At 40.5% G+C, this 12,360-nt stretch overlaps 1 protein-coding gene across 1 annotated transcript; it reads left to right on the forward strand.

Moving 5' to 3' along the window:
* Window positions 1-834: 834 nt before the first annotated feature.
* tcf23 (transcription factor 23) lies at window positions 835-4,218 on the forward strand (the record flags this gene model as incomplete). The annotated part of the gene is made up of 5 exons (XM_084561017.1): window positions 835-847; window positions 953-1,158; window positions 1,502-1,657; window positions 1,910-2,074; window positions 3,064-4,218. The coding sequence occupies 5 exons, from the start codon at window positions 835-837 to the stop codon at window positions 3,181-3,183; spliced, it is 660 nt and encodes a 219-aa protein (XP_084417143.1). The 3' UTR covers window positions 3,184-4,218.
* Between the last annotated feature and the right edge of the window lie 8,142 nt (window positions 4,219-12,360).

The raw sequence follows: 12,360 nt of genomic DNA on the forward strand, positions 1-12,360 counted from the left end.
CCCATCACTGATTATATCACAGTACCACACTGGAATTCACTGAACTCTTGAGCGCGACCCATTCTTTCACAAATAGAAGCAGTCTGTATGCCTAGATGCTTGATTTTATACACCTGTGGCCATGGAATTTGAACACACCCACACATATCTATCTATCTGTCTATCTATCTATCTAATTATTGTAATGCTGCTGTGTCACCCTGAATATCTCCTATGGGGTACACATTATCTCATGAATAATTAAATCCAAAAGTGCTCAGTGGTCCTGAATGTTTTTAACCAAACCAAAATACATTTTTGCCTCTCTTTGGTAGTGTTCAATGTCGTACTGCCCCAAGTCCATACTCCCATCCCTGTCCAGCTGTTAGCAGAGCTTTGCGTTTCCCAAGCCCCCCACTGCCCTGGCTTGGGACCTCCTCCCCTCCTAGTGCTGTACTCCCCCAGGCTGGACTGCCTGCCTGCTTGCTCTTCTTGGCAACCACACATTCAGGGAGGATCAGTGTGACCGAGTAGCTGAGATAAGGACCACATGAAGTTCCCCACATTACCTCACCCGATAAGGAAACAAGCAAAGACGAATGGAGAGGCAGAGCGAGAAAGAGAGAGTCAGACTGGGAGGAGTGATGTGAAAAGAGGCAGACGATGATTGTGGAGTTGAAACTAGTTGTATGAAGGTTTCAAGTTAGGCTACTTGAACTCTGGAGAGGAACTTGGAGGTACCTGAATGGAACAGTCTTCTCAAAAATTACTTAATAAGATCACAGGAGTGTCTTCATGCCGTCTTTATATATATATAGATTAGACCTTAAAACTTTGCCCAGACTAGATTGAAAGATGGTTTCAGACTGTATGTTTTGTTGTGCATTTACCAACATAGGAGATAATAATTTTTCCAACTATCTTCAGCACTTGAAAGCAAACTGACTGAATGAAAGTGATTTCAATTCTCAAGACTTGAAGAGAGTCTGCTATAACACTTTGTCAACATCCATGGCGTTGACTCCTCTGCAAGGTCTCATGTCAGTTGCAGTGAAACACCACTTGGTCTTCAGTTCCACGGTAGAGCAACTGAGCCTTCAGCCTCCAGTGGCCAACAGTCCAGCATCCCTGCACGGACAGAAGCAGAGTGTACGGAGCAGCTGGGAGCCCAGGAAGTGGGTAAGTCTAAATAAATGGTTCTTTTGTCCCCAAGATTACTCTTCAAAGACAGATTATGCAATTTGACCATAAAACTATGACTACAAGTAGAGCATGTTTCTAACGTGAAGAATTAAGTCTTTCTACACAGTTTTACATTTAATTCTCTACACAAATTGATTCCAGCCACTAAAGCATTAATTGCTAGGAGCACATAGTATGAACAAATAGGAAATAAGTACAGTTTCTTCCTGCCTTGTAAAAAAGGTTGCACATATTTAGTTTACTAGATTAGATTATATGTCATTTCTTTTCAACTTAATGTCCATGCAGAGATGTCATGCTCTATGCGTGTACTTTGCAGCAGGAGCAGTCTATGTGTGGGTCCAGGACAAACTCAGATACTGGTTGTAGTTCTGTCATCCAGACCAGGACGCTGAGGAGTCAGCACTCCCCAGAAAACGCAGCTCGAGAGAGGAGCCGTGTCCGCAACCTGCGACAGGCCTTCCACAGTTTGCAGGTGCGGTAGACATGTTCCACTTCCTATTATTTCACTAAGTTGCCTTTCTTGTGCTCTACTTTAACTGAAGTTATGTAATGTACATTTGTGTTTTTCAGCCTACTTCACACGTGTGGTTAATTTAGTTTAATTAATTATTTTTGTTAATTTATGTGTTTATTTAGAACATTTAGTGAGTGTGTCCAAAATAAAACTGCAACTGGGTATGGAGAGTTTACATATCTAGCTCTGTTTACTCTTCTCTATCTGCAGGCAGCCTTGCCATCTGTCCCACCAGATACAAAGCTCTCCAAACTGGATGTTCTAGTTCTGGCCACTAACTACATAGCTTACTTGACGGAGACACTGGACCAGGGAGGGGCCCTAGCTGAGTGCACACTGCCCTCCAAGACAGGTGGATATTTGCATCCTGTTAAGGTAAGGAACTAACAACTTATCTGTACTATTGCTTATATACTTTACATAGTCTGTTGGATATTTACATAAAGAATTATGAACACAGCATAGTCATCAGTTTGGTGAAGTTACATTTACATAATTTGCTCATTTTAGCTTGTTGTAAGTAGTTTGTAAGCCAGATCAACTAACCCTAACCCAGGAAACTTTTGTGGTGGAAAATTGTTCTGATGTCTCTCTGTTGGGAAATCATTTAGGTTGGCTTTATGTGGTGAAGGACAGAAGAGTAACAGTGATGAAGTAATACATGTCATCTGATTTTGTTCAATTTGTTTACAACAAAATTGGCTGTAGGACTATCCAATTGCATGCAGAGGTCACATTCTTATAAGAATTGAATCTGGCTATGCCATGGTAAGTTTTAAGTACACAGTATTACAAGTGTCACTTTAAAGTATCAATTAAAGCACAATTTAATGTAGTTATAAGAACACAAAATCACAAATACTGCATTTGTATAATTAATTTTAACTGGTCATGAATATATAAAAACTGCCATTATTAACTTTAGATAAGCTACCCTACTAGAGCTAGCTCACTCGCTAAATGAGCTGCTATGATTGAGAAGCAAAACAAATTGTTTATGAATTACATGACTTTGTATTAATCATGTTTTATTATATCATATCATAGTTTTTGTACTTATGTTCCTGAGTGATAGTCTATGTAGCTGTGGTTTGTGTACTAAGGTGATAATTCATTTTGATCAGTCTGTATTATATGAGGCCTTGCGGTGTACGGAAGTTATGCCAGAGTTAACTATGTATGCTTCTCTATAAAGTCAGAGGACAGCAAGGGTCATCACTAAGCTTATATGATTCACACTTTGAACTTGGTAATAATTTAACTGCTTGGTGATTGGATCTTAACAGTTGGAGCTGCTTTGCAGCTTACAAAATAAAAGCATAAACACTAAAATTGCAGATACACTGTGGTGTGTCTCTCCTCAGAAGTGGCCAATGCGTTCCCTGCTCTACTCTGGCAGTATGGGAGAGCTGTTATCAGCCAATCAGATGCCTCCACCTGGACAGGACGGGATACACCCTGCCTCAGAGGCAGATAAAGAGTGATAGTAGAACGTGTGACATAATTTTCACCTCCTTTGTTATCACCATTCTTAACCAGCCATGGAGCTACTTTCAAAGGACACATCAGATTAGAGGGTGAGATTTATGATCAGTACGTTTTTACACAACTTTGAATCCACCACTGTTTCTGCTATATATTTCCTGGTATTTTAGCAAAACAGAATATATGAGCAATATTTTAGTCCACCAAAAGTTAAAGGAAGGTAAGCTTTTTCATACTGTGGATGGAGATCAAAAAAATAAAAGAAGGCCAAGTCTGCAATAAGCCACTCTAGTAGTAGTAGTCTAGTAGTTATTTAATTACATCCTTCAATTCAGAAGCAGGCTATAAGTCTTTTTAAAGACAAAACAGCCCTTTATTATTTGTGTGTGCAAAAGTCTCCTACACTGTAGTATTTATTTACACAGGGTGCAACGAATACTACGTACCATATACAATATACACTGCCTGGTCAAGAAAAAAAAGTCGCCACCACAAAAAAAGGTCACACACTCCAATATTTGTTGGACCGCCGTTAGCTTTGATTACAGCATGCATTCACTGTGGCATTGTTTCAATAAGCTTCTGCAATGTCACAAGATTTATTTCCATCCAGTGTTGCATTCATTGTTCACCAAGATCTTGTACTGATGATGGGGTGGTCTGACCACTGCACAAAGCCTTATCCAGCACATACCAAAGATTCTCAATGGGATTAAGGTCTGGACTCTGTGGTGGCCAATCCATCCTCATGCTCCCTGAACCACTCTTTCACAATTTGAGCCTGATGAATCCTGGCATTGTCATCTTGGAATATGCTTGTGCCATCAGGGAAGAAAAAAAAAACATTGATGGAATAACCTGGTCATTCAGTATATTCAGGTAGTCAGCTGACCTCATTCTTTGGACACATAATGTTGCTGAACCTAGACCTGAGCAACTGCAGCAACCCCAGATCATAGCACTGCCCCCACAGGCTTGTACAGTAGGCACTAGGCATGATGGGTGCATCACTTCATCTGCCTCTCTTCTTACCCTGATTTACCCATCACTCTGGACCAGGGTAAATCTGGACTCATCAGACCACATAACCTTCCTCCATGGCTCCAGAGTCCAATCTTTATGCTCCCTAGCAAACTGAAGCCCTTTTTTCCAGTTCGCCTCACTCATTAGTGGTTTTCTTAAGGCTCTTCGCATTAAACAAAGCCCTGAGTTCTACTGTTGTTTTTCCTCACCAAACATTTAAGTGATTTTCTTCTCTCTTCCGCGAAGACGACGGTTCCCCAACTAATCCTTCTAGTTTTTAATAATGCATTGCACAGTTCTTAAACCCATTTTAGTGGTTTTTGCAATCTCCTTAGATGTTTTCTCTGCTTGATGCATGCCAATGATTTGACTCTTCTCAAACGGACAACATCTTTTCCACAACCATGGGATGTGTCTTTTGACATGGTTGTTTAAGAAATGAGAAGCTACTCATTGCATCAGATGAACTTGTTTGCCAACTGAAAAATAATCGTCCATGCAGTAATTATCTAATAGGAGGCTCATACCTATTTGCTTAGTTAAATCCAGGTGGCAACTGTTTTTTGGGGGGGGTTTTTGGCCAGGCAGTGTACTTTATGTATACAGGTTTACACACAGCAAAGCTATATTTTACCCCTGTCAAAATTATTCTTTAATTTTTTAAGCAACAGACAGACTGTCAGAAACAGATTTAATACAAGGAAATGAAAAGTCTACTGCACTAATTACACTTGACTAATCACTACATGCAGGAACAGTGTGTAACCCATTAGCTTGATTAAACAGTTGAACTGGCTGTGTTTTATTTTTCCACGTGGTAATTTCACAGTAAGGAATAGTCTGTGTGCTTTTTAATGGTAATAAATATGTTTGTGAGGATTTCTTTGGTTTTTTTATTTGGCTTTTGATGTGTGTGTGTGTGTGTATGTAGGAGTAACATCATGGACAGACAGATGATCAGTGAGGGAGGGTTTGTTGTGGGAACACTGCATCTGTCTGACCACCTCATCAGATCATTTAGTTCTCCTCACGGCGATGACACAGACCAAAACCTGTTTGTTCCGGCACGTGTGTCTGTTATTACTTAGGCGGTTAACTGTTCAATCCCTGTACATGAACATGAGCAAGACACTGAACCCTGAGTTGCTCCCATTGTTTTTCACTGGTGTGTGAAAGTGTTTGTTTTTTTCTGATTTTAAAGGTCATAAAACTAAAAGTTAATGGCTCTGCTTTTATATAGCGCTTTTCTACCTATTGGTACTCAAAGTGCTTTACAGTCACAGACACATCTACCCATTCGCTCACACAAGCACACACACATTCACACACCAGTGCCACGCACTGGGAGCAACTGGGGGTTCAGTGTCTTGCTCAAGGACACTTCGGCATGTGGCACATTCCGGGGATCGAACCGCTAACCCTCTGGTTCGGGACAACCCGCTCTACCTACTGAATGTACTTAACATAATGTTAAGTGCATTAACATGTCATTTATTTCTAGAGCCACAGCATGTGTCATCTCAAGGTACTTTTAATATTAAGGTCAAGGCCATAGAGGATAATAGAGAGAAACCCAACAATTCATCCATGGGCAAGTGCTTGGCAACAGCAAAGAGGAAATGAGGATTCTATAGAGATATTCTTACACTGACACAAAATATGGCTATAGTATACAAAATAGGTTAAAATGAGTTAAAATGCAGCTGTGTAGCCCTATGGGACTTCAGCCACTGATGGAGATGACATATTGGTAAAGTAAAAATGTAGCTTTGAAACACCAATGCTTTCCAGTCCATTTGAGAAATTTCACAACTAATGCAGTTTGCCATTATAACAGTAAGATAACTTTTTGTAATATTTCTTTAAAGCACTAGAAGCCAGAAAACAAGAAGTTTTGACCAGAAGTCACTCTTTTTCTTAAAACTAATTTGTTCTTGTTGACATGAACCCACCCAAATAAATCCAATTGAAATTACTGAAAAATAGCTTTGTGGTGGCCCACAATAAACAATGAGAGAGACATTCACCCAGAGACTGTACCTTTAAGGATGTGAGGGTTTTCGAGTACGAGTTCCGTGTTCACGTTGTGTGTGGCAGTTCTTACCTGACTCGCTGACAGTACTCAGAAGTTTACAGAAAGTGGAGAGTAAAGTTGACTCGACACATCTCCGTCTCTTGTCTCGTCACTTATTGCACTCCACAGCTTCAACTTTAAAATAGATGTTATTGTATTTTCCCTCTCACAACATATACTGCTTAACTACATTTTCCTCTTTGACCAGAAGCAGATCAGTAACACTCTTGCTTAATATTGCTTATTGGTATTTAATATAACTAAGTCTGAAACAAAATCTCCAAATACCAGTGCACTTTAATAGAACAGCAGTTTGAGACAAAAAAAGGGAAGAAGAGACATTCAGTTTCAAGTGTCCTACTTCTTTCACAGTACTTGTAGTTTCTGAATTCATAATTCACGAACCATCACATGTTGTTGCTCTATAATCATACAGTAATTCAAAACTAAGAACATAATCCAATAAATCACTGTGATAAGTTTGTAGGGTGGAGAAGAGAAGAAGCTGACTCGAGATGAGGCTAACTGGTCCCCCCCCCCCCCCCCCCCCCCGAACGAAATGGGCTCTGCTCCACCAGCAACAACACAGCGTTCAAGGCTAAATCCATAAATCTGTCTGGGCTTGGGGTGGAGGGGTGCCCTCGATTTTCCGTGTGGACTAATGACTAATTAGGAGCTGCTGGACTCCAACTACTAAAGCAGAGGTTACAGAAGGACAAGTGTGGGGATTTGGTAAAGGGGGCTGTGCAAACTACAAAAGGTACTGAAGACACAAACTTTATTAAGTTATTAAAATTAATGATGAAGATGGAATAATGATAAATTAACATAGTTGCAGGAAGGTCTGACACTGCCATTGCTACGACACTGGCCATGCGTTGCATAGCAGAACAGAATGGGGTGCACCAAAGTGGAAATCTGTTAAACTCTGACCTTCAGTTTTTACTCGTAAGTCTTAGACTTGAAGTGACACTTTTGAGATCTGAAGACTGCGTCAGTCAACATGAATTTCACTTCTACCACTCATCAAAGACCCCAAACATCCTGTGTTCTCAACTCCTTTCAGTGCTTACGCTAATGCTAACACTTCAGCTGATATCATCTTTCAGTTCATGCAATGTAGAAAGGTGACACAACATTCTTTGAGGACTTCCACTTTATCGGACTTTGTGAGCTTAGTTTATATTTGTATCTCAAGGATTCGACTATTTAAGCTCCTTTCAAGAATTAACCTTCAGCTGACACTCTTTCAGTGTCTGCATTCAAACTCACAAATCATGTCACTCAGATATTGCATTGTAGTTTTGATCATGTATGATCATGTTCTAATACGAGAATTATAGTTTTCTCTGTTCAAATTTTAAAGCCCAGCTGATATCTCAATTCTTTTCCATTGTCAAGCTTCAACCCCTTTTGAGTGTTTGCCTTAAAGATAATAACTCCCACTGTGTGTACTATTAATAGATAATGTACCTCATTTATTTACTTCAGGCGGCACAGTGGTGTAGTAGTTAGCACTGATGGCTCACAGCAGGAAGGTCTTGGGCTCAAATCCATCTGCCAATTGGGACCTTTCTGTGTGGAGCTATTTTCGAAATGTAGCCTTTTCTTATTTTATGTATGCATTATTCTGCTGCTTCACAAACATCCACAAGTATATCACTGCATTCATGAATATTTTTCATAAAAAACACAACATTACAACACGGAAACCAGGGCAATTGAATTGTAGAATTTCTTGAAGACGTTTCTCCACTCATTCAAGTTCCTTCTTCAGTTCTAAAAGACGAGTGGGGAGTTGGGGTTTAAACAGGAACATCTATGGGTGTTACTCACGTGAAACTCACATGACTAGTGTCTTTTGACAACCAGATACTTACCTGTTATTGAAATTTGTTTTGATCCTGTTTTCCTTCTCTAATGAATAATACACATGGAACTCTAGTCTCAAGGTGTGAATTGGGCTGAAATTTTTTTGACTGTTGTACTTGGCAGGTAGGTGATGTCTCAGGTCACCTCCTCAGTTCAGAGAGGGGCTTGTCCCGCAGGTGTAGGTGGACTTCTGGCTCTTGTGTTTATGAACTGACTGTATGTTTCCCCACTGTCCAGATCTGTGCATTCTTCACCGTATTGAACAGCATAAACTCTTTTTTTTCCTGGGTGTTTCATATTTGAGCTCTTGATCTCTTCCTCTCTGTCCATTCTGGGATTTCTTTTTGTGCCTTTGGCAAAAACCCAGTTTCAGTCAACTTATTCTGACTTTAAACCAGGTAGTGCTCATGAGGCTAGCCTCTGCAACTTTGCTTCTAGCTTTTGAACTGAATTGGACGCAATATGCCAATCTCATTGATGCACCACATTGTGGAATGTGCATTTGCCTAATGAATCCTGGTTCATTATGAAAATAATCTAATGTGGGTTTCATGTACCCTGTATTCGAACAAACAACCACTTGTAGACCTAACTGAGCATATTTATCTACAGTATAAGCCAGTGGCTGCTGTTAAAGCACACAGTGTGTGTGTGTGTTTTCAGTTGGAACAGCGTCATCAAGTGTGTATCTAAAGTGTCCCCCCCTCGCCCCCTCGTGTTGGGAGATTATGGACATATTTTCACTATCTCCTGCTCATTATGGCTGGTACATGCTGATTTTTTGCTGGATTTATGGTGCTCTGAGGCCACACTCCCCCTGCCTTGGCTGGACCTCTGCTGGAACTGGGTGGAAGTCCAGGGAAAGGATGACAACGACGAGGAGGAGGAGGATCACTAGGGAGAAGGATGAAGGGGAAGAGGGAAGGGTGAAGGAGAAGAGTGGAAGACAGCAGAGAAAATAAATAGATAAAGAGAACGAAGGAAAGGAGAAGATGTAAGAGGAAATAAAAACATGAGACGAAGGCGAATGAGATGAGCAAAGGAAAGCAAGAAAGAGTCTGATTTCATGTTGATTTTATTCAGTTTACCTTAATGATTAAAGCAGGGGTGCCCATTACGTCGATCGCAATCAACCGGTAGATCGCGACGGTAGTGCAGGTAGATCGCGTGCCATTGAAAAAAATGTTTTAGTTGCACCTCCAAAACAAACAGCAAGACAAATGTTCATCTTTATTTATTTTTACTTTATATTTGCAACATAACCAGTTCAGCGGCACACATGCACAGCCACGCACAACTTCAACAACAACTCAAGACTACCAGACGATAGCACTCGATTATTATTATTTTTTTTTGTGATTTTAATATGCAGATGACACATTTCTCAGCATGACTTAACTAAATCAATGTCAAAACATCCTTGAGGTTAAGAGGGGAAGAAAGAGAGAAATAGAGTGGGTTAGTATTACTATAACTCATGATCAGTGGCGGCTGGTGAATTTTTTGTGATTTTCACATACAAACGAAGCATTATGGTGCATTCTGACAAAATAATAAAGACACAAGTTAACATTCTCTCCCTCAGTCTGTATGTGTGTTTGTGAGAAAGTGAGAGAGAGAGACAGAGAGAGGGAATGTGATTAAAAAATGGGTGAGTGTGTTACGGCCAATCTATTGTGTTGGTAACTTCACTCATAAATCTATCTACAGTCAAAAACGATAAAATACCAATATAATATGTGCAACCTTTTATGTGCCCAACACACACGACAACATCCATAATGAATATTCAGGTTAGCTCAGAATTCGAGTAGTAGCCGTATATCGCGGAACTCAGGGCCGAGTACCCAGCTAACAATAAGCCCAGCTAACCTACTAACGTTGAAGTTACAACCTCCGCTTGTCTTGCTAGCTAACATTAGCCATTTAGCTCGAAGCATAGGCTAACTTTATGCAAGGTCTACGTTTGTGCAGTACTCGGCGTTGACTCGGTCCTAAAAATACAGGAGCAAGTTCTAAGATTCCGATTGGCCCAGAGAAATGTCAATTATACGAATGATCCAATAATGTTTTCGCAGTTCTAGCCCGCATGGTATGCAGATGAAGGGCAGCCCCAGACCCCCCCCCCCCCGCCCCCCCCCCCCGAAAAAAACTCTCAGGTTCTACGCGATTCACGTGAATGACCCAATTCACCAAGAAAACGGTGATTGTTGCCGAAAAGCGACAAGTTTGCAGGTATGTGTTAAAGAGACGGCGCTATTTTTCTAAAGGTGCAGTGCATCAATTTTTCATGATAAAAATAAAAACAAAGATGGATAGAGCTTTTAACACTGTAGCAACAATATGACTTGGTCACTGTACAAGTAGCTCGTGAGCCAAAAAAGTGTGGGCGCACCTGGATTAAGGCTCACCATGGCACACTTACTTCCTCCTTTTGCATCCAACAAAGGTTCAAAAAAGGCACCTGGACTTGTAGATTTTTAGAGAAGACGTTTCACCACTCCTCCGAGTAGCTTCTTCAGTTCTAGGGGACTGGTGGGAAGTCTGAGGTTTAAATAGGAACTCCTCCTGAAAAAACTTGCTTGTTATGCTAATAACCAGAAACTGGTGCAGCTAATTTCCATTAACGACTGGGTACTTACCTGTTGTTGAGGGGGGACTGTTTGGTCCCTGTCTGTAGCGACACTGGTCCAACAAAAAAAGGCCACGCTTCGTACTGATGTCTTGATTTTCACCTTTATTTCTTCTCCTCCACCGATGTAACAAATCGTAAGACACCGTGAAAACTATAAAATCAAAGCACAGAATCTGTATGAGGCTAATGCTAACACAACGTAAACAAACAGACACTTATAGGTATACTGAATGCTCAAAATATATTATAAACCACTAAGGAATTTTACACAGAGGCAACAAAAGCACAATTACCATGTGCGCCTCTTGAACACAGTGTAAATAGTGACGACCATGTATGGAGTAAGGAAGCTGTTAGAATGTTCGTGTGCAAAACATAGATATTCGTGCATATTTTTTGAAGTTAAGCATAAAATAAATATTTGTAAACTCTTGAATGAGTCCAATCGTACATAATATCTGGTGTGTATTTTATTCGTCAGAATACGAATAGAAACGTTTTGACACGAATTACAAACACGAATTACAAACACAAATTACAAACACGAAATGCAACTTCACGATTACGATTTCTTCAGTACGAATACGAATTCACAAACGTGACTCTACTGTCAAAAATACGTCACTACTTCACAGACATTACATATTGAGCAGAGGATACATCGATCCCACAGACTGCGCATGCGTTCAAGTTCCCGGCCAATTCCGCGGCAAACCCCGAGAGAGAAACCATCAAGCTGGAACTGTAATGGCGGAACGAAATCAGGTAAATTCAAACCATTTGTGCATTGTTCTGATATAACTTTACTTGTAAAACATTATAGTGCTGATACTTAAAATTATCTTGGACTTTGTTGGTCCCGTAGGGTTATCAGTCGTCAGTCAGGGTTTCACGCTGTCAATATTTGAGGATGGAGCACCAGGCGGCTTACTGTTAACGTTAGATTAGAAAAGTTCGTTGATGTAAGGGTATGGTCGACCTTTAGCTTTCCACCTGCGAAATATAACGATAACGTTAGCTTATTGTGATCATGTAAAGTGTTGGTGTAATGTTAGAGATAGGCGGTAGTAACAGAGACGGCTCGGTTCTAAAGTATCTTTTGTAGTAGCAGCTGCTAGTGCTATGTTGATGTTTTTAGACTTTTTGCCCCGTGTTTCCGTTTAAGTACTTAACCGATAATGTTTTGTAGCCTATATTTAAGCAATAACATGTGAGTGGTTTTTGTGGACATCCTAGCGGGTGTGGTTCGGCCGCAGGCATGAAGCTGAAGCCCCCCCCCAAATTTCGTGTTAGATTGCTTTCATTCAACAATGCTACTATGTAGGCTACCAAGCAATGACGTTTTATGACCTCGAATTGTGGTTTCTACCGTGTTGTCCATATTTTTGTTCGTTAATCCTCCATTCCCCAAAATAGTTATTGGCCAAATAGGGTCAGAGTGCTCCCCCCCCCCAACTAACTAAGCAAACAACTTTTTTTTGTGTGTGCTCTGGCCATGCTGAATGTGAATTTGACTATTAATAGTGACATTTTTGGATGTACTGCCTGTTTCAGCCGTGGCCATGGAAAACC

This window comes from Chelon labrosus (genome assembly GCF_963514085.1).
Source record: "Chelon labrosus genome assembly, chromosome: 14".
Classification (NCBI taxonomy): domain Eukaryota; kingdom Metazoa; phylum Chordata; class Actinopteri; order Mugiliformes; family Mugilidae; genus Chelon; species Chelon labrosus.